Genomic DNA, 21621 nt, shown 5'->3' on the forward strand with positions numbered 1-21621 from the left:
TTACAAAAGCACAACTTTCTCCTTATTCTCAGATTAAATCCAGGAAAAATATAAAAAAAACAAAAAAAACAATTTGACATAAATAAATTTAAACTGCAGCTGAACTAGCCTCCCCTCTCCTCCACTTGTCTACGTTCCTCATTTTTTAAGCTGCATACATCTCTTCTTGTTTGCTACGATGGACATGATCAATGAGGTTAGGCAGGAGACCCAAGGATCATAATGTTCACAGGAGACGTGATCTGTAGTGAGAGTAGGGAGCAGGTGAAAGAGAGCCTGGAGAGGTGGAGGCATGCTGGAGACAATGACAGGGAGAGAGGTTTAAACCGTGAAGCTGTAAAGAGTGGAGGCATCCCTGATCCAAAGTGCAGTAATGATTAGAGCTCAAACTTCTCAACCTGAGGGGAAGGGCTTTGGTGACCTCCACGGGAACAGCCGAAAGAAAAGGTCGACTATGTGCTGTCATTATTAGGATCGGGCAGAAAATGTGTGAAAACTGAAGCAAAGTCTAAAATAATTACAATAGGTTTAAAGCTTTTGCACATTACTGCACAAATAAACTGAGATCTCAATCTGTTCTTATGTGTTCTCTTACAGGCCAACATTAATTTGGTCATTGGGTATGACTCTCCTGCCAGCACCAATCCAAACCTAAATGATCCAACTAATGCAGACACATCCCACGTAGAGGCTGGTAAGAAGATTAATAAAGCATCAAAAAAGAAGCCTCATAATAAAACTGAATAGATGTGGCTGTTTAAAGATGCCGTTCAGTGTTTGAAAGTGAGAACTGTCGGAAAACAAACAAAGCATATTCTGAATGTTTATCACATGAGCGTTTGTAATTATTGTGGTTTTTACCACAGAGGGCAAAGACGATGTTTACGAGGGAGAGGAAGATGAGGACGGAGCGGGACAGGCTGGAAGTCCAGGAGCTTCTCCATCACCAAATCAGGCTGGAATACCGAACAAATCCCAGCGTTTCAGCAGAAAGAGGCACAGAGCGCTGCCCAACAAGCCGCAGGACTTCCAGGTTTTCTGATGACTTCCTGTGCAACCACAACAATCAGTTTAGTGGGGGATTTGGAATGATTTGCATGACTGACAGCAGACTTCACCAAGGCCACGTCAGGGAACAAACAGCAAATCATCAGCTTTTACTGACATGATGGAGAATTACAAAAAACATTTCTTCTGATCCTGCGTCAAGCCAGAGTTATTGCTATTGGGACATATGTCCACACCAAACACAGCGGTCAACCTCAGTGCATCAACAGCCCTGTTCAAAAAAAAAAAACAGGCGAGTTGTCAGGTTTTTTTTTATCTCTGGTTTCTTGTTGTTCGTTCTCTTCAGATCCGGGTTCGTGTTATCGAGTGTCGTCAGCTTCCCGGCAACAACATCAAGCCCGTGGTGAGAGTGAACGCATGCGGACAGACACAAAGGACCAGGATTAGGAGAGGTCACAACCCGTTCTTTGATGAGGTAAATAGGGTTAAATAAAAAGTCTTTTTTTTAATTAAAGTTATTCACTTATTAAATGACAGCCTCTTTTGTTTAACAACTTGAGCTTCCATCCTCCCACTGGAGGCTTCATATCTTCAAGACTTTAAAGTCACTGGCGTTGGAACTTTCTCTAATCCCTCATAAATATACAATTTATTTGATTTTTGCCAAAGAAAGAATAGTTTTAAATGTGTTTAATGTGTTTCTCATATGCTGACTTAACCAAAACTGAGGCCTTGTGGGTCGTTTTGACTCAACGGCAGCAGAGGGGCTAAAAAAAGCATTTGTGTCTTTGTTTTGTGCTTCAGATGTTTTTCTACAATGTCAACATGATGCCTTCAGAGCTTTTCGACGAGAGCGTCAGTCTTCGAGTGAGCACAAATCCACTTCAGTTATACGTATTTATAAATATATAAAATATAATGCTTTATTCCCAATTCAATGATTTTTTTTTCCTCTCCCCCCCCAGGTTTATGATGCCTTCTCCCTCAGAGCAGACAGTCTGATGGGAGAGTTCAAGGTATTTACACTAAAGTATATATTTTTAATCATTTGCAGTGAAAGGTGAAGCAGTGATAATAATGTTGTTTTTTTTCCCTGTGTTTGTGTGATGTCATACGTAGCATTAAAATACTTCCCAAGCCACTGCACAGATTTGAATAAAACTTCCAGAATGTAATAACTGCATTTACATCCTCAACTATTTAAGCTCTGGAGACAACCCTGTATGGGGTACCATTTGTAAAGTTATACAGTCAAAAATTAACAGCAATATTTTTGGTTTATTTAGCCTTTCATAAGGAAAAAAAACTTTTTTTTTAAGTTATATTTTCATCATGTTATTCGTACATTTATAAATGTCATCGTTCCAAACTAAATATTTAATGTATAAGCTAAATATTTAGTTTGCTAACCAAATACATAACTTGCAAGTTAAATATTTAGTTAGCAAGCTAAATATCTAGCTCCACACTGAATATTTAGTTTACAAACTAAATGTTTACATCCAAGCTAAATGTTTAATTTACAAACTAAATATTTAACTTGGAAGTTAAATATTTAGTTAGCAAGCTAAATATTAAACTCCACACTAAATGTTTAGTTTAGAAACTAAGTGTTTATGTCCAAGCTAAATGTTTAATTTACAAACTAACCATTTAACTTGCAAGTTAAATAGTTAGCAAGTTAAATATTAAACTCCACACTAAATGTTTAGTTTACAAACTACGTGTTTGTGTCCAAGCTAAATGTTTAATTTACAAACTAAATATTTTGCTTGCAAGGTAATATTTAGCTAGCAAGTTAAACATTTAGCTAGCAAGTTAAATATTTATGTCTGCCCTAAATATTTAGTTAGCAAATTAAATATATATTTTGAAAATTACTTGTTTAGTTTGGAAAATAAAACATTTAGTTCCAAGCTAAATATTTAGTTAGCAAATTAAATATTTTGTTTAGGAATTAAACGTTTAACTTGGACATTAAATATATAGTTTATAAATTAAAGTTTAGTTTTTAAAATAAATATGTACTTGGAAATTAAACATTTAATTTACACCTAAATATTTAGTTCATTAACTAAATATTTAACTTGCAAGTTAACAATTTAGCTTGCAAATTAAACATTTATCTTGGACATAAATATTTAGTTTGTAGACTACTTATTTAGTGTGGAGCTAAATATTTAGCTTGCTAACTAAATATGTTACTCACAAGTTAAATATTTAGCTTGTGAATTGAATATTTAGTTTGGAACTATGACATTTATAAATGTATGAATAACTTGGTGAAACATGACTTTGAAAAAAAAACCTTTTTTTATGAAAGGCTAAATAAACCAAAATATTGCTCTTAATTTCTGACAGTGTAACTTTTAAAACGGCATCCCATAACACTGTTCAAGAGAACCGCCTCAGATGATAGACTTTAGCCAACACACAAATAGCTATAACTCTATTAAATTTACAGATAGTGAGATCAAATTTGACGTGGTCATGGCTGAGTGAGTCACAACACATACTCTGAGTGTGACATCTTCATCTCCAGCATAAGATGATTTTAATCTAAAACTCTGGCATGGAAGGTGCTGGGTGATACGGGCCTTTATTTGATTATTGTTTTCTTTTCATTTCCAGATGGACGTTGGTTTCATCTATGATGAACCTGGTCAGTTTTACCACATGAACGACCTTATGTGTTCTTTTTTGTTCTTTTTAGACAGTCGACATTTAAATATTAGTTTAAACATAAATCTCCCATCACTTTTAGGCCATGCCATATTAAGAAAATGGCTCTTGCTGAGTGATCCGGATGACTCCTGCTCGGGGACCAGAGGTTACCTGAAAGTCAGCATATTTATTGTGGGCACTGGAGATGAGCCACCGGTACAGATGCTTCCTTTCTCACCATCATGTTCACAAATGCTCACTGTGAAAATGGACTCACAAATCCTTTCGGCTTTGCCTCAGACTGAGAAGAGGGGGTCGAACGAGGAGCAGGACGACATAGAGAGCAACCTTTTGGTGCCAGCGGGCGTCACGATGCGATGGGCTACCCTGAATCTCAAAGTATATCGAGCAGAAGATATGCCACAAAGTAAAAATACCCCCAAAATATGTGTCTTTGTAGCAAAATCCACCCAAGAAACTTTCATTTAGAGAAGGTTTTGTGTTGCAGTGGACGATGCTTTTGTTCAGACGATGAAGCAAGTCTTCGGAGGGGATGGAGACAAGAAAAACTTGGTTGATCCATATTTGGAAGTCAGCTTTGCAGGAAAGAAGGTATTTCCTGTCAGAGTAAACGTAGAAATGTCCCAAGTCATTTGCAATCTTAATGTTGTTGTCGTTTTTAAAGCTGTGCACCAAAATAATTGAGAAAAATGCAAATCCAGAGTGGAACCAAGTCATCAATCTTCAGTTTAAAGTAAGTTTCAAAAACTGCTGTCTAAAGTTTGATTCAGAAACACTCGATTACAAATGACCTCTGCCTCTGCAGTTCCCATCCATGTGTGAACGCGTCAAGCTGACCATGTACGACTGGTAAGTGTTCATATGGATAACAAAATTAACGACGCAACAATCGACATGTGACGCACATGTTTATTTTTTAAAGGGATCGTCTGAGTAAGGATGACGCTATAGGAACCGAGTTTCTGAATCTAAGCAAAATGTCTCACTATGGAGGGGAGCTGGAAGGTATTCATGTAGTTTTGCATTTATTCTTGTCAAATTGTTTTAAAGTTCTTTTTTTTAAAACTTGATCTTTGATTTATGTTGTTGTTGAAGCAGACACACAAACTGAAACCTGCAACAAAGTCTCTGCAAGTATATATGAAAAGAGTATCTTAACTTTTTGTTCAGAATTGTAAAAAAAAAAAAAGGCTTATTGTGACATTTTGCAAACTAATGGCAGGACCTAAAAGCATGCACTTTGATAGAAAAGAAATTAAAAGTGAAGCACTCGGCCGTGTCCTGCATCAGTATGTGTGAATTATCATCTCCCCTCTCCTGCGGAATGTCTGCGTCACTAAGTGCTTATGTGCGGGGCGTTTTTTTCAATTTCAGGCTATCTTTCCTCAGCCAAGGAGTGAGAGTCTCTTAAGAATTATTTTTGCCTCCAAATCCTATGCACGTTGTCATTTTCATTAATTTTTTGTCTGTCCAAACAGGTCTCACTTGTAAATGAGTCTTTGAGGCTCGATGTGATTATCTGTATAAATAAAGGTTGAATGAATGAAAAAAAGGGCCCTTGTTGCGAAAATGATTAAGCATGCGCGTGTTCTTGTCACATTATAGAACGATTCACCCTGACCTTATAAAGAGTTAAAAATAGATTTTGTAACCCTTCTGAAAATGGTTGAGCTGTTTTGAACCTGACTGTGTTGCAGTGAGTCCTGCAGCACCAGAAGGTGGTTTTCTCCCAGCTTTTGGGCCGTGTTACATCAACTTTTATGGAAGCCCAAGAGAGTTCTCCGGCCTGCCTGACCCGTATGAGGAACTCAACTTTGGAAATGTAAGGCGTCATGAGTTTATTAAAGACACCACAACATTTGTATTTATTCATATTTGACATTACAGACGTGTTTAAATGAGGTTCTTAGATTTGGTTATGTCCCAGGGAGAAGGAGTTGCATACAGGGGGAGGGTTCTTGTAGAACTTTCCACTCAGTTGGATGGAAAGGCTGAGAAGATTGTGGATGATATCTCAAACGATGACATCCTTGTGTCGCAGGTAAAAGCTTTTTTTTTTAAATCCTATCGTGATGTGATTCAGTGCTGATTCAACATTCATAATATTGTTCTGTTATTTTATTGTTCCACATTTTACCACTTCTGCATTCTTTGTGGCATTTAGCCATCCGTATACCAAAAACATTTATTTGGAGATGGGTGCTATGACATCTAGGTTGTGTAATGCTTATACTTTTCATAATATTTAACATTAATTACAAATATTTTCCCATATAAATAAATTGAAATTTTTTTCTTGAAATCAGTGGTTCTCTTTGAAATCTGCCTTACCAGCTTTAATTTAGTCTACGCTTTGTTTTACTTTTAGCCTTTACATATTCTATATAGTTAGATTAGCTAACCTTTTGCTACTTTTAGTTTAGACAATATTTTGCTAATTGGAGCTTGTAACCAGCATTTTGTTGCTTTTAGCTAATGTTTTGCTACTTTAAGTTAGCATTTTTTTAAATTAGGATTTTAGCTACTCTTTTGCTACCTTTAGCTTTGAGCAAGCATTTTGATACTTTAACAAGCGTTTAGCATTTATAAAGCTGTTTGCTACTTTTTAGATTTTGGCTAGTGTTTTTATTACCAACCTTTTGTTTATTTTAGCTTCTAACTAACCTTTTGCTACTTTAAGCTTTTAGCTAAACTTTTGCTTCTTTTATGTTGCATTTTGCTGCTTGCAGCCCCCCCCCACCCTCACACACACATCTTTTCTGACTGTCTTCAGAAATACCAGCGGAGGAGGAAGTTCTCGCTGTGCACCATTTTCCACAGCGCCTGCATGCTCCAAGAGCTGGGTGAGCCGGTCCAGTTTGAAGTCAGCATCGGGAACTATGGTAACAAGCTGGACTCCACCTGCAAACCGCTGGCATCCACAACCCAGTACAGCTTTGCCATGTTTGATGGTACAAACTAAGAAAATCTGCTGCCTAAGCGTGTTTAAATATGTCACCCAACTCCAAAATCACACAGCAAACTGTGTTTAAAGTATCTGTGTAACTCCACAGGTAATCACTATTATTACCTGCCCTGGGCTGACACTAAGCCTGTGGTGACTCTTACTTCGTACTGGGAGGACATCAGCCATCGTCTGGACTCTGTCAATGGTCTCCTCTTCATTGCTGACAGACTGGTGAGACTATTCACCGTGACTCAATATTTGTCCAAGGACAGGCTAATCTGGTTTTTAATGGCTCGTTTCAGGAGTCCCACCTTGCGTCTCTGAAAACAGCCATGCTGGCCAAAATGTCCGAGGATCATTTGAGAGAGATTTGGATCAAACTTCTCAACCACTTGATTGGAGACTTGAACAGGTGAGTCACAGCTGGTCCAATCCTGAACTAAACCTGTTATTTCCACCAGGCTTTGTTAGCGCGCCTTTTAATACCAATTCAAACTTTGTTGTTTCATTTTTGATAGTTTACAGCTTCCGGTTCTAGATAATCAGCCCAATATTACAGCTCTCGATCTCCAAATCAAGACTCTGCGTGATGCAGCTGTTGGCAGTATTCGACAGATGGCCAGCTGTGTGAAAGAAGAGGCCACAGATGTTAAGTCCACTGTTGGGGACATCGAAGAGTGGCTGGACAGAATCAAGCAGCTAGCTGAAGAGGTCTGTGATGCTACTGATGAATACAATCATGCAGCTGAAACATTCTTTACACTGTTACATTCTCCTCAGCCTCAGAACAGTATGCCAGATGTGATCATCTGGATGCTGAGAGGGGAGAAGCGGGTGGCGTACACCCGAGTCCCGGCCCACCGGATCCTGTTCTCTAACTTTAATGAGCAGGCATGTGGCAAATACTGTGGAAAGACTCAGACCATCTTCATGCAGGTACAAGAAGATTCAGAAAATTATTAAAACACCTTTTCAGATTTGTTTTATTCTATGTTTTAAATTTAACTCTTGCTTTCCCAGTACCCCATGGACAAAAACAAAGGTGTGAAGATTCCTGTTCAGCTCCGGGTCAACATGTGGCTCGGGCTCTCTGCTCATGAGAAGAAGTTTAACTCCTTCTCAGAGGGAAACTTCAGCGTGTATGCTGAGATGGTACAAGAAATACCTTTTGGATTTTTTTAAACTCAAGTTTATTTTGGGCTTTTCAGCCGGTTGTGTAAGGAGTTCCAACAAAATCTACGTGCGTTCCGTCTGCAGTATGAGAACCAGGCTCAGGTGTTTGGGAAGTGGGGAACCACCGGTCTCGTCGGTCGTCACAAGTTCTCCGATGTGACGGGAAAGGTGAAACTCAAACAAGAGCGCTTTCTGCCTCCGCGAGGATGGGAATGGGAGCAAGACTGGTTTGTTGACCCCGAGCGAAGGTGAGTGTAAGAAACAAACTCTATCAAGCACAAGCGCACACTCTGACGCAGTGTTGAGACAAATGTGTATCTCATGCATTCATCACGCATCATCTGTTTCTACTTAATCAAAGGTAGACATTATACTCTGTATTTACTGACTGTGATTGTGAAGGATAAACGGTCCCATGTAATCAGTTTTACTGTGACCAGTCAGTGAGGAACAGAACTAACTGGTTGTTTTTGATACGCTCAAGGGTTGATTGATCTGATATTGATATGGTGACATGTCTTCAGCAGAGTCTTTGACTTGGATCCTTTGTGTCTGCAGTGGACCCTTGACTGACAGCTCAGATAATGGAGGGGCTGAGGGCATGGACAGGGAAATTATTTTATAAAACCAACTGGTCCAGAGAGTTAGAGCAGGTCAGGGTTCACACAGATGAGAGCACAGCTTTTGAGTGTAATCTCCGTTTGTATTTAATGTTCAGTGAATGCTGGACGGATCTCCAAAGCTTTGATGAATTACATCTTGGTCTGTTTGGGAATCTCCTTTTTTCCACGACAACAGTCCGTGGAGAGACTCGACTTGTCCACAAGTGCAAACATCCTGTTTTCACCCTGAATCCGAACACTTTCTGGCATTTGATTCATTTTAAGGAGGAGAGTGTTCCTCAAATCAATAGGTTAGATGAAGTAGGGTGTGCAAAAAAAAATCTCACCAAGATTTTTTTTTTTCAAGCTACAATAGCAAAATGTCATATTGAATAATAAGTAAACAAAAAGCAAGTGGAATTTACTAATATTGTTTTCATGTCATAACCATCACTAAAGTTCAGTTTATCTGCACAGTTTTAGTCAATAAAGCTGTTTAAGAAGAAAAAAAAGCTACATCCTGTACCTGTAGAAGCCCTGTGCAAAACATTTAAACCATAATTAACTCCTCTGTACATTGCTTTCAAGGAGCCAGGCTCGCTAATGGTCTGTGTCAAGATATTTTTTAAGCTTTCTGAAGTTTTACTTGTGGAATTGTTTTTTTTTTTTTTTTTTAACTCATCTTCTCTTTACTTCTTGACAGCATTTTTTCAGCGTTTAAAAATGAGAAAACTGGAGAACAGCAGAAAAAGTCTTTAAAAAACTATTGACAGCATGATAAATAATATCTCAAAGTTGTGTCTTTAAAATGTGGGATAAAAACCTAAGACCCAACAGAACTTGAGAGAGGTATTGTCCATTATTTAATCATGTTTTGTATGTCTTTTTCAGCTCATAGATGTTTGGAAATCACCTTGGTGGTGCTAAAATACTTTTTAATTTGTGTACAACAGTGTTATTTTATTTTATTTTATTTTATTTTTTGATGCATGAATGTGAACAGTCAAAGTGCCTGAAGGTGCCTAAAGATTCAATTTGAAATTAGTTATTTGATAATTTTGTTTCTTGTCCATCTGTTGTGTTTTTGTGTTTTTATGGTTTAATATGACAAAGGTCAAATTTAAGTGTCAGGAAACAATGTTTATGTAACAATAGTGAGATATTGGACTAAAAATGGTTGTAAAGCTGCCAAGATTCAAAGAAAAACTTTAAGAAAACTTCAGAAAGTCTGAAAAAGATGTATTCAGACAACTACCAAATTTTGTCTCATTGGAAGTAAAATTAAAGTAAAAGTGACACAACAGATTACTTTGCATGTCTGTGTCCCCAGCTTCATATTTATTCTTACTGCACTCGTGGCCTCTTCACTTTTGGTTCTTTTCTCCTCCTAAGCAGTTTATGTTTTCCAAATGCATTTGAATGGTTCAGTTTAAGTAAGCTGTTTTTACTTTTCTAATTTTCTTGTAAGCTGTTTAAATTTCTGAAAAACTCTAAAGGTAGCTAGTGGTGTCAGTCACACCCTAAAGTAGAATCAAGGTCACAAGGATATAAATAGGATGTGGAATTTGAACATCGGTGAGTGTTTTGGTTTAATAAAGTCTCCTTCGCTCTGTCCTTTGGAAGTGCTTACATCCTCCTGATGTAAATATCCTCTGAACGTGTCTGCCTGAGCTGCTCTGATCCGTTTGTGGAGGTTCTTCACAGCTTGTGTCTGAGTCACCAGCGCAGTGTCGTTAACCTGTGTGGTGTGCTGGTGTTTTCTGCAGCCTGTTGACAGAAGCAGACGCAGGACACACAGAGTTCATCGACGAGGTCTTTCAGAATGAAGCCCGTTTCCCTGGTGGGGAGTGGAAGCCTGCTGCAGAACCTTACACAGACGTGGTATGGGTTACAATTTCCCTCAAATGCATGCACATCGAACGTACACTGGGGACTGCTATTTGAAACATGTTAATATGAGCATGTTTGTTTTCAGTGGTCTCAGCCTCTGTGGGCTGACACGTGCACATGGGTTGTTTTATGTAATTGAATTTTTGCAGACTTTTCAGAAATGACCAGCCAGTTGTTATGGCAATGCAACATGTTACTAACTTAAATAATATCTATAGCTGTAAATCTAAGTTACAAGTGTCCTCTAGGACAGATTTGTAAACTGATATTTGTTCCTTGTTAAAATATGCAGCAATCTATTTTAAAGCATTCATCCTGCATCTGTTATGGATGAAAAATAATTGTAAAAAACCTTTAATAGTTGTTAATGAAAACAACAATATGACAACTTCATTATAAGGCCTTTTAATTTTGACACATACAGTCTTTACGTTGTGGCTCTTGAACTGGGCAGTGGAGCAAATGAAACCCTTGTCAGGTGATTGGTTCTGGGGTTCGTGCAAGTTGTGAACATCATGGGTGCTTCCTGGAAGCTGATTTGGTCGTAGGACTGAATTTGCAATGAATAATGAGTCATATACAGATATATTCAGCTGGTTTTGTATTTACAATACATTTTTTTTTGGTAAGTGATTAAATCTGTAACCATATAGAGTTTATTAAAACACCACAAAAGGAAGTTTTCTTATTATTTATTCCATAAATATTTTCTTAAAACCCACTACATTGGTTCTAACAGCTCAAACACTGACCTTACAAACCTGGCAATTAAACATGAACTAATTTTTGCAAAAGCTTTAGACTCAGCATGTTTTTTTTTTTATTCAAGTTGTCGCTGATGACTAAATGTTGGTTTTAATTAATTTTGTTTTGCATGACTGAGACGGTCCGAGGGTTGTCTCAGGTCATAAACTGCCCATGTGTGTTGGATAAATAGGGAAGTGTTTCTTCCAGAGGTTGGTGATGGAAACCAAAAAGGCTTCAACAACAAAAAACAAACATAAAATAGACACGATTGATTAAAAAAAAAGGAATACTTTAACAAACATCATAATTACATATTTATCAATAAAACTTTCAGTTATAGTCAAAACCACAGATCTATCACAAAGTACTTCTTAATTCCTGTATAATTTCAGTGATCACAAATCAATGTCAGCTTGTGTGTGTTGTGCAGAACGGAGAAAAGTCTCAGAGCCTTGAAGATTTTGAATGTCCTCCTGGTTGGAGATGGGAGGATGAGTGGAGCTTCGACAGTGACAGAGCTGTTGATGAGAGAGGTAATGCTGCATGAACCGTAGAACTATGTCTTGAAAATCTTTTTTTATATATATATTTCTGCATTTAACACCATGTTGAACTGTGTGTGTGTGTGTGGATTTTAACACTAGGCTGGGAATATGGAGTCACAGTACCCACTGATGACAAACCTAAATCCTGGGTGGCAGCAGAGAAAATGTACCACAACCACCGCAGGAAGCGACTCCAAAGAAAAAGGAGGAAGGTTTCTGAAAACACAACTCCTGCTGAGGTGAGAGAGATGCAGATGAGAAAAGAAGCAAAATCTGAAAGATGTTTATTAACCGCCTTTCTGTTGTAGAGAAGAGAACCGGGCGAAGGCTGGGAATACTCCTCTCTGATTGGCTGGAAGTTTCACCGAAAGGAGCGCTCCTCAGACACGTTCCGTCGCCGGCGCTGGAGGAGAAAGATGGTCCCATCAGACCGTATCGGCGCCTCCGCCATCTTCAGACTCGAAGGAGCATTAGTGGGTGTCGCTTAACCGCTTCGAGTAATAAATACGTGACAAATAAAGCCGTTGTCATGGTAACAAGAGTCAGCACGCTTTCTGAGTCACATCCTCTCATTATTTTTGTGCACTCTGTTCCTGTAAAACGTTGGCACATACATTAAAAAAAAGTTGAATGCAGTTCTTCTTTGTTGCGCATTTTGATCTAATAGTTTCTTAAGGACTCATTGTTTTTGTTTACAGGGGGTTGATGTTGATGAGAAGACCAGTAAAACGGATGCAGCCAAACTATTTGGTGCCAACACACCCACTGTTTCCTGCCACTTTAGCCGTGAGTAGCCAGCTCACATAAAGCTGATTAAAGGCTCTTTACACACATTCTTCCTGCCGATAATAACAGTAGATAACATTGTTATCAAAAAGTCATGAAACATTGCTACGTGCACATGTTTTGTTAAGAGTCTTGAACTGGTTTTGTAATAAAGCACGTTGATGGAAGTCTCCTTCCTCCAGGGTCGTACATTTACCATCTGAGGGTGTACGTTTATCAAGGGAGAAGCCTCTGTGCAATGGACAAAGACAGTTTTTCAGGTAAAAACAGACCGATGTTGTAAAGCGACAAAAAGAAAAGTACCATGAAGTGAAATGAGTTGATGTGAGGTGCACGTTTGTGAGAGCACAGAAACCAACACCCTTGTCCCCTCCAGATCCCTACGCCCACGTGTCATTTCTTCACGTCAGCAAGACTACAGAAGTCATAAGAACCACTCTGAACCCCACATGGGACCAGACTCTCATCTTTGAGGACATTGAAATCTTTGGAGACCCAAAAACTCTCGCCTGCAACCCCCCAGATGTGGTGCTGGAGCTGTATGACAGCGATCAAGTGGTGTGTTGCGTTTTTAACCTGCCAGCTCGCACTCACTCGTAAAGATGAGCGTTTAAAAAGTGACAAGACTTTCTGAGTGCTTCTGTGTTTCGCCAACCAGGGGAAGGATGAGCCGATGGGCCGCTGCACTTGTCCCCCTGTGGTGAAACTTCATCCCAGCATGACTGTCAGTCCGAAGCTGCTGTGGTTCCCAGTCACCAAAAAAGGTCGCAGTGTTGGAGAGGTGCTTCTCGCTGCAGAGCTTCTACTGAAAGACAAAGTAAGACTTAAAGACGGTTGATGGAGCGATAAGTTTGTGAAGCTCCATTAAGGAGGTTAACTCTGAGCTTGTCCTACAGGCGAGTGAAGGAGACATGCCTCTGGTGCCGCCTCGACGGGGGGAGAAGCTCTACATGGTTCCTCAGGGAATCAGACCAGTAGTGCAGCTGACAGCAATCGAGGTACTCAGGGTTGATTCCTCATGTTTCACCCTTTCAGACACCATCATCCTAAATGTGTCTTTTGTTTGTGATTCCCCCTCCGCCTTTCAACTATAGGTTTTGACTTGGGGTCTGAGGAACATGAAGAGCTTCCAGCTGGCTTCTGTGTCCTCCCCCAGCCTGATAGTGGAGTGTGGGGGTGAGATTGTTCAAACAGCTGTGATCAAAAACTTCAAAAAGAACCCCAACTTCCCTGGATCTGTGCTGCTCCTAAAAGTGGTACGTGTCCTCAAATTCATTAATGAAGAACACACAAAAGAACAAGTTATTAATTTAACTATTTAATTAACCTACCTTTTTTAATTGAACCAAATGAAATGTTGCATTTTCGTATTTTTTTATTTTTATTTTTTTCAGTGTGGGGCTTGCGTCAAGCAAAAAATAATAAATCTTGTCTTTGTTGTCGTAACATATGCACTTTTCTTCATAAAAGAAGAAAAACAATATATGATGGACATAGTTAAAGGGATAGTTCAGATATTTTAAAGGGGTGTTGTGTACAGCAGGGGTTCTCAAACTTTTTGGGTTCAGGGACCCCCTCAGAACCCTCATGTTTATTAAATTATTTTCTTCAGTTTGTCTCTTTAATGCAATAGAAATTTTTGTGTAACATAAATACCTGTGTTCTTTAATAGTGTTAATACAATTTTTATACTTTTAAACATGCAGTATTTTTCATTCAATAAGCACTTCCTTAAAAACATTTGTGGTGGGGGTGGGGGGGGGGGTCTGCGGGGGTTCCTGCCCTAGAAATCTTTGAATAAAATAGATGTGATTTCCTGCATTTTGGTGTATTTTAATGGGTTGTTAAACATATGACAACAGCGACAACAATAAACAGTTATAAAAAGTCATACTTTTTTTTTTTAAAACAAATAGGATGGCTAAAAAAGAAAAGAAAAGTAACAAAAAAACAGCTAGATTCTAAGACGACTGTAGAAAACTAAAAACAGGAACATGTCTGCATTGGTCCCTGACAGGAGTCCAACAGATTCAAATATATAATAGCAATATATATATATAAATTAATTTATTAACCTGCAATAGCAATATATATAACCTGCAATAGCAATATATATATAAAGTAATTAATTTATTGACCTGTTATGACCCCCAGTGGTCTTGGGACCCCAGCTTGAGAACCACTGGTGTACAGTATTTCTGAGCAGTCAGTATCTTTGCTTCAGAAGACAGCAGTCAGAGCAATTTCAGGTTAGAAAATCAGTAAAATGGTCTCAGGAGAGATGCAAGCTGACTGTAACATCAAAGTTTACTAAACAACATTTACCAGAGCTTCAGTGAAGTTAATGTTTCAGCTGATGTTACAAATCAGTCTTCTTTTGAGTAGCTGTGAGCTAAACACGGTCCTTTCGCCCTTGATTCTTCAAACTAATATCGTTCTGTCTTTTGTCTACTGCAGGTAAGATACTTATTGCTAATACTTTATCAAAACCTGCTGAAAAACTCCAAACTAGCTTTTAAACATGACAAATAATGACCCAAGTATATTTTAAATGCGCCTTATTTTGTTCCTGACTTGTCATCTTTTGATGTGCACCTAGCTCCTTCCCAAAGAGGAAATGTACACCCCTCCCATCGTGCTGAAAGTCGTCGACCACAGGCCCTTCGGCAGGAAACCAGTGGTGGGACAGTGCACCATTGACTGCCTGAAGCAGTTTCGCTGTGACCCATATCTTCGTAACAGTGACATCTGCATGCCAGCGAGAGGTACTTATACATGCCCTGACACCCGCAGCTACAAACAGACCAGATTCATGTTTTATTTTCATTATTTGTAGTGGCGATGAGAACAGCCGCCCAAGGAGATGTTGTCATAGACATGAATGACAGAGCCATTATGAAAACTGAGGTCAGGTTCTCAAACAAGATTTCTTCATCAACTTTTGATTTTTTTTTTTTTTTTACTGATATGTGTTTTGTTTATCTCCCACTTTTCAGTTTCGAGCACCAAAGGTGAGGTTTTCTCATATTTGAGGGTATTTTTTCAGGCAGCTCCAACATGACTGTGGTAACCCCAGCTTTGTTTTGGTTAGGAGGAGGAGGAGGATGCAGTCGACTGGTGGTGTAAGTTTTATGCCTCTGTGGGGGAGCAGGAAAAATGTGGGCCTTACCTAAAGAAGGGATACGACACCTTACAGGTAAAAACAGATAACGACCAAAATTCTGACTTCTTCTGAGCCTGAATTTAGTTTTTACTATACTCTGATTTGATCTTATGGTTTTTAGGTTTACAAGCGTGAATTAGAAAGTGTTCAGGAGTTTCAGGGACTGACAGATTTCTGCAGCACTTTCAAGCTTTATCGGGGAAAAACTGAGGATGACGAGGAGGACCCCTCAGTGGTGGGCGAGTTCAAGGTAGTGAAGAGGAGCTATCAATAATAAACCATCACATTTTGATTGTTATTACAAAAAAGCCAGCAGGTACTTTTCCAAGCATAAGATTAATGATTATTTGTGTTCAAACTTTTTTTTTTTTTTTAGTAAAACTTTTAGAATTGAACTAAAATGCACTTTTTTATATTATTACTGTAAATACAGTTGAACATATTTGTCCCCTCTGTTCTCATTTGTTTTGTGTTAAATAATTTAATATCTTTAATTTTAATTTAGACAGGGAGGGAAGTGGATATTTGTACTTGAACAAACACATTTAACAAAATTCTTTATTTTTTATCTGACATTTATCACATTTTCTCACACCGACTGAGAAATTAAGAGATTCAGTTTATATTTCCCTCCTCTAAGCTGTTGGTTTTGGTGTCATTCAGGGTTCGTTCAAGATTTACCCGCTGTCTGACGACCCAGACGTACCTCCTCCACCTCAGCAGTTCAGAGAGCTTCCTGAGAGAGGACCGCAGGAGTTCCTGGTCAGGATTTATGTGGTGCGCTGCATTGACTTGCAGCCTAAGGATACAAATGGCATGGTGTGTGCTTTTTAACATTTAGTTCAAGTTGTGTTTATGTCATATGCAAAGTTAACAGTACAATGAAATGCTTAGGATGAGAAGAACCGATTTGACTCGCTAAAAACAAAGAACAAACAAATAAGAAATCCTAAAGCATGCAATAAGGGTATAAAAATAAAGTACCAAAAAGTGAAAAATTATAATATTTACAAGGTCCTAAAAATAAAATAGTAAACAACAACATGGTAGAATTTTAACAGTGCAAGCAGGATGAATTTGTATGAATAAATAGTTCACATAAGCTAAAATGCATAATATATATTGTACATAACTAACATATTAACTGTCACAAATTCATATTAGTCATATTAGTTGTCACAGATGTGGCTTGGTGCAATGTGTTATTTATCGAGAGTTTAGTAATCTGACAGCTTGTGGATAATAGCTGTCCTTTAGTCTTTTTGTGAGCGATGGCAGACTCCTGTTTCGTCTGCCTGAGAGTAGTAGATGGAAGAGTCCTTGTGCTGGGTGGGTGTGATCCTTAATGATGCTGCGTGCCTTGCGCAGACATCAGCTGTGGTAGATGTCCTGGGTGGTGTGGAGACTGCTACCAGTGATGTCCTCTGCTGTTTGCACCACCCTCTGTAAGTGCTTTCCGGCTCTGATTGGTGCAGTTCCTAGCCTGTGAGCAGGCTCTCAATGGTGCACCTATAGAAGAAGAAGAAGGATGCTGGCATTCGTACCAAACTTCTTTAGTCTTTTTAGGAAGTAGAGTCTTTGAGTGTAGAGAAGTAGAGTCTTTAGTGAAAATAACAAACCCCTTTTCCGATTTGACTTGATCTTGAAGCTAAAGCACCAAATGTTGTGCCTGCATGATTATTTCAGTGCGATCCATACATCAAGATTCAGCTTGGGAGGAAAACACTGGATGACAGGGATAATTACAAACCAAACACCCTCAATCCAGAATTTGGAAGGTGAGTCAGTGGTTTCTCCTTTCTATGAGGTATTGATTGCCAAAAACATCCAGTCACATGCTGAAGTGTCCCTGGGCAAGACAATGAACTCCTCATAGCCTCTGATGTGTGTCCCATCAGTGTATGAATGTGATCTAAAGCTCTGATTAGTCTCTTTAGAAGGATTTGTTCAATTAGTTTCGTAGAGATCTAGTAGAGTGCTGTATGAATGGGTAAATGAGGACACAGATTGTAGTGTAAAGCGCTTTGAGTATCTTGAAATAAGATAGAAAGGCGCTATATAAGTACAGTCCATTTACCATTTACCGTTTAATTTGTTCTTATCTTGTAATATCCAGGATGTTTGAGCTGTCCTGCTTCCTGCCTCAGGACAAAGACCTGAAGATCGCTGTGTATGACTACGACTTACTGAGCAGAGATGAAAAGGTTGGTGAGACGGTCATCGATTTGGAGAACAGGTTCCTGTCTTGCTTCAGGTCCAGCTGTGGCCTGCCACAAACGTACTGTGTGTAAGTACTGGTATGTACTTTCTTTCCATCACGTTTGAAATCTAGAACAGGAAACAGTTCCATAAAAAAAAAAAAGTTAAGTGACTTTTTAAAAAACTTCTAGTTCTTTTTCAATTGCTTCAAATCTCCTTTTTATTTAATACGCTGAGATCATGATCAAACGTAATGTACAACGTTCATTTAGTTCCATGTTCTTGCAGGTCAGGGATCAATCGGTGGAGAGATCAATTGAAACCTTTGCAGATCCTTCAAAACTTGGCTAAAGAGAGGGATGTTCCTCCTCCACGTGTAGAAGGAGATGGCAGCTCACTGTCTTTCTCAGGAAAACAATACAGCCTGCAGGATTTTGGTAAGGTCCTAAAGCACTATTTTTTATTGTTTGTTGGTGTTTGTTTATTTATTTAAACTTTAAATATTTTCATTATTTCATTATTTAAGTTTTGACCTCATTGATGCTGGACTCGTTCAAGGTTAATGTTCATGTTTTTTTTGTAATTCACCCTTTCTTCGTGTTGCTGCATTCTTTAGAGTCAAACACTGAGATTCACCCACACTTGGGTCCAGCCAGGGAGAGGCTCGCCCTCCATGTTCTCAGAAACCAAGGTCTGGTACCAGAACATGTTGAGACCAGAACCCTGTACAGCTCACATCAACCAAATCTGTCCCAGGTAAAAACAAACATCTGTCGGTTCATCTGAACTGATGTAAATGGATTTTAATTGTTTATTTTACAATACATCTGAGGTGATATTTGATGAGAATTAGCACTTTATTGATAACTTGAACTGAAATTAAAATAATTTATTCTGACTTAGGAGTTATATTTTTAACCAATGCAGGGAAAAGTTCAAATGTGGGTCGATATTTTCCCCAAAAGGCTTGGTCTGCCTGGACCTCCGTGCGTTATCACTCCACGTAAAGCCAAAAAGTAAGAAAGTCTTTGCAACTTGGTTATTTTTCAGCTTTCCAGTACATTTCACAATAGATATAATACGTGTATTGTTCACGTTTGAAACAGATATTTTCTTCGAGTTATCGTTTGGAACACAACAGACGTCATTCTGGACGAAACGAGCATCACTGGAGAAAACATGAGTGACATCTATGTTAAAGGGTACATTACGTGACAACCCTGACTTTAATCCTTCCTTTGTACTTTTAGCTGGACGTGTTCATTTAAAAGTCTGCTTTTAAAGCAATCGTATGTTTGAATCTGTAGCTGGATGCCCGGAATGGAAGAGGACAAGCAGAAAACTGATGTCCACTACAGATCTCTGGATGGAGACGGGAATTTCAACTGGCGGTTCATCTTTGGATTTGACTACCTGCCTGCTGAGCAGCTGTGTGTCGTCTCAAGAAAAGTGGGTGAAGTCACAGACCAGGAACGAAGCACTGAATGTCGATTCAACTTTTTTTTATAGATGAAGATACAGTTGTATGTAACGACGTACGTGAACTGGCTGTCTTTTTGCAGGAGCACTTTTGGAATCTGGACAAAACCGAACACAGGTTTCCTCCTAAACTCATCATCCAGATATGGGACAATGACAAATTCTCCCTTGATGATTACCTAGGTGAAGTAGTACCATCACTTATTGGACCAGAGAATGTAAAAGCCTTGCTCAAAGTGCTGCTGTAAAGCACGACATGTTGATTTGTTAGCTTTCCTTTATAGGTTCTGTGGAACTTGACCTGCTCAGTCTGATCCCTCCTGCTAAGTCCCATGAGAAGTGCAGCCTGAAGTTGCTGCCGGGGATGATGGGACCATCTGTCTCCTCCAAAAGCTCACTTTTCTCCCAGAAGTCCGTGCGGGGCTGGTGGCCGTGTGCAATAGAGCAGGATGGAAAACCTGTGCTTGGAGTATGTTGGTTCATCTTCACAGCTTGGCTCATGTTGACATATTCATAACTGTGTCTCTGGATACTTACTGTTTGAATTGTTGTTGTGCTTTACAGGGAAAAGTAGAGATGACTCTGGAAATCGTAGAAGAAAAAGAAATGGAGGAGAGACCTGCTGGAAAAGGTCGAGATGAGCCGAACATGAATCCAAAACTGGATGCACCCAAGTATGAACGTGGCTCTTCTAAAGGAGACAATAGATTTGTTTATACAGATTCTCATAATGCGAACAGTTGTGTTCTTCTTCTTTCAACAGCCGCCCTGACACGTCTTTTTTCTGGTTTACGAACCCTTGCAAGACCATGAAGTTCATAGTGTGGCGCAGATTCAAGTGGATTTTCATTGCAGCGGTTCTTCTTCTGCTGGTTATCCTGTTCCTTGGGATCCTGTTCTATTCTCTCCCCGTAAGACCTTTAAATGTATTTGATTTTTCCTGAAGTTGCAGTTTCATTCATTGAAACTAGGGATGCACGATATTAGATTTTGGGCCGATATTCGATATGCTGATAAGTTAAAACTTATTTGGCCGATAACCTATACTCAGGGAACGTGGTGGGACATACGGTTGTAGCAAATCAGAGAGATGGGGGGGGGGGGGAGACACTGTTCAGTGATTTGTAGACATACATGAGTATTTTGAACTGGATTCAAAAGTGAACCGGTAACCAGTGCAGGGAGGCCAAAACTGGTGTAATGTGCTCTCTTTTGCCTGTACTGGTTAAAAATCGGGCTGCTGCATTCTGGACCAGTTGTAGTCGTGCTATGGAGGTTTGACTGATACAAAACAAGAGCGAATTGCAGTAATCAAGCCTAGATGTAATGAATGCATGTATTACTGTCTCCAGGTTCTTTTTGGACAATATGGGCTTCAGTTTAGACAGCCGCCTCAGTTGGAAGAAACGTTAAATCATGTTTACATGATTGCTAAGTTTCAGGGAAGGGTCCATTATCACTCCCAGATTAGTGACTTTTTGTTTTTTTTACAAGTTTAGAACGGAGAGTCGATGCAGTGGTTTGTGATCGTATCATTGGGAGGGAACAACATGACTTCAGACTTCTTTTTATTGAAACTTAAGAAGTTTAAAGCCATTCAGTCCCTGATGTCAGCCAGGCAGTCGAGCAGAGGTTGAATAGAGCATGTACCATTGTGTCTTAGGGGGAAGTAAATTTGACAGTCATCGGCGTAGAAGTGGAAGGGCATGTTGTGTTTCCGGAAAATAGCACCAAGCGGCAGCAGGTATAAAGCGAATAGGAGGGGACCCAGGATGGACCCCTGCGGAACCCCCCATTTAAGCTCTGCCGCTGCAGAACTAAAATCCTTGATGGAGACACAAAAGGATCTGTCAGTGAGGTAAGATCTGAACTAATTGAGGGCTGACCCTGTGATGCCCACCCACTGCTCTAACCTAGCAAAGAGGATCTCATGGTCGATGGTGTCAAAGGCAGCTGTGAGGTCCAACAGGACAAGCAGCACAGAATCACCGGTATCAGTGGTTAAGAAAATTTCATTAAAAACCTTCAGCAGGGCAGTTTCAGTGCTGTGGAGAGGTTTAAAGCCAGATTGGAATAGCTCTAAGATAGCGTGACCCTCCAGGAAGCACTTCAACTGGGACTCGACAATTTTCTCCAGTAGTTTAGAAACAAATGGGAGTTTGGAGACAGGCCGGAAGTTGGACACGACTGAGGGGTCAAGGTTTGGTTTTTTCAGGAGAGGCTGGACAACAGCATGTTTAAAGGTTTTTGGCACCACGCCAGTGGATAAACTACTGTTTATTATGGCAAGAATGGACGGACCTAGAGTAGGAAAAACCTCTTTTAGTAGTCGAGGGGGGACCACATCAAAGGGGGAACCAGAGGGTTTCAAGCTGCACATGACCTGCTCTAGAGAAG

At 39.4% G+C, this 21621-nt stretch overlaps 1 protein-coding gene across 1 annotated transcript in view; it reads left to right on the plus strand.

The window, feature by feature from the left end:
- Positions 1 to 178: 178 nt before the first annotated feature.
- The window catches only part of LOC119429368 (myoferlin-like), a 22227-nt gene continuing 784 nt past the window's right edge, over positions 179 to 21621 (plus strand). Inside the window, exons 1-50 of the mRNA XM_037697040.1 lie at positions 179 to 196; positions 598 to 694; positions 867 to 1033; positions 1355 to 1483; positions 1813 to 1875; positions 1974 to 2024; positions 3640 to 3670; positions 3773 to 3888; positions 3973 to 4099; positions 4181 to 4284; positions 4358 to 4426; positions 4499 to 4542; positions 4616 to 4698; positions 4792 to 4827; positions 5391 to 5515; positions 5621 to 5734; positions 6467 to 6644; positions 6747 to 6871; positions 6943 to 7052; positions 7159 to 7351; positions 7421 to 7576; positions 7661 to 7792; positions 7898 to 8061; positions 10182 to 10296; positions 11483 to 11585; positions 11697 to 11836; positions 11906 to 12070; positions 12296 to 12383; positions 12566 to 12643; positions 12760 to 12941; positions 13042 to 13200; positions 13280 to 13381; positions 13478 to 13639; positions 14983 to 15148; positions 15220 to 15290; positions 15380 to 15394; positions 15481 to 15579; positions 15668 to 15796; positions 16210 to 16365; positions 17233 to 17324; positions 17663 to 17833; positions 18034 to 18182; positions 18362 to 18501; positions 18673 to 18761; positions 18852 to 18947; positions 19053 to 19194; positions 19308 to 19407; positions 19509 to 19693; positions 19789 to 19898; positions 19988 to 20135. Coding sequence (XP_037552968.1) covers positions 179 to 196; positions 598 to 694; positions 867 to 1033; positions 1355 to 1483; positions 1813 to 1875; positions 1974 to 2024; positions 3640 to 3670; positions 3773 to 3888; positions 3973 to 4099; positions 4181 to 4284; positions 4358 to 4426; positions 4499 to 4542; positions 4616 to 4698; positions 4792 to 4827; positions 5391 to 5515; positions 5621 to 5734; positions 6467 to 6644; positions 6747 to 6871; positions 6943 to 7052; positions 7159 to 7351; positions 7421 to 7576; positions 7661 to 7792; positions 7898 to 8061; positions 10182 to 10296; positions 11483 to 11585; positions 11697 to 11836; positions 11906 to 12070; positions 12296 to 12383; positions 12566 to 12643; positions 12760 to 12941; positions 13042 to 13200; positions 13280 to 13381; positions 13478 to 13639; positions 14983 to 15148; positions 15220 to 15290; positions 15380 to 15394; positions 15481 to 15579; positions 15668 to 15796; positions 16210 to 16365; positions 17233 to 17324; positions 17663 to 17833; positions 18034 to 18182; positions 18362 to 18501; positions 18673 to 18761; positions 18852 to 18947; positions 19053 to 19194; positions 19308 to 19407; positions 19509 to 19693; positions 19789 to 19898; positions 19988 to 20135 — 5784 coding nt within the window. The remainder of the gene's footprint in view (positions 197 to 597; positions 695 to 866; positions 1034 to 1354; positions 1484 to 1812; positions 1876 to 1973; positions 2025 to 3639; positions 3671 to 3772; positions 3889 to 3972; positions 4100 to 4180; positions 4285 to 4357; positions 4427 to 4498; positions 4543 to 4615; positions 4699 to 4791; positions 4828 to 5390; positions 5516 to 5620; positions 5735 to 6466; positions 6645 to 6746; positions 6872 to 6942; positions 7053 to 7158; positions 7352 to 7420; positions 7577 to 7660; positions 7793 to 7897; positions 8062 to 10181; positions 10297 to 11482; positions 11586 to 11696; positions 11837 to 11905; positions 12071 to 12295; positions 12384 to 12565; positions 12644 to 12759; positions 12942 to 13041; positions 13201 to 13279; positions 13382 to 13477; positions 13640 to 14982; positions 15149 to 15219; positions 15291 to 15379; positions 15395 to 15480; positions 15580 to 15667; positions 15797 to 16209; positions 16366 to 17232; positions 17325 to 17662; positions 17834 to 18033; positions 18183 to 18361; positions 18502 to 18672; positions 18762 to 18851; positions 18948 to 19052; positions 19195 to 19307; positions 19408 to 19508; positions 19694 to 19788; positions 19899 to 19987; positions 20136 to 21621) is intronic.

This window comes from Nematolebias whitei, chromosome 1, assembly GCF_014905685.2.
Source record: "Nematolebias whitei isolate Nwh7 chromosome 1, NemWhi1, whole genome shotgun sequence".
Taxonomy (NCBI): domain Eukaryota; kingdom Metazoa; phylum Chordata; class Actinopteri; order Cyprinodontiformes; family Rivulidae; genus Nematolebias; species Nematolebias whitei.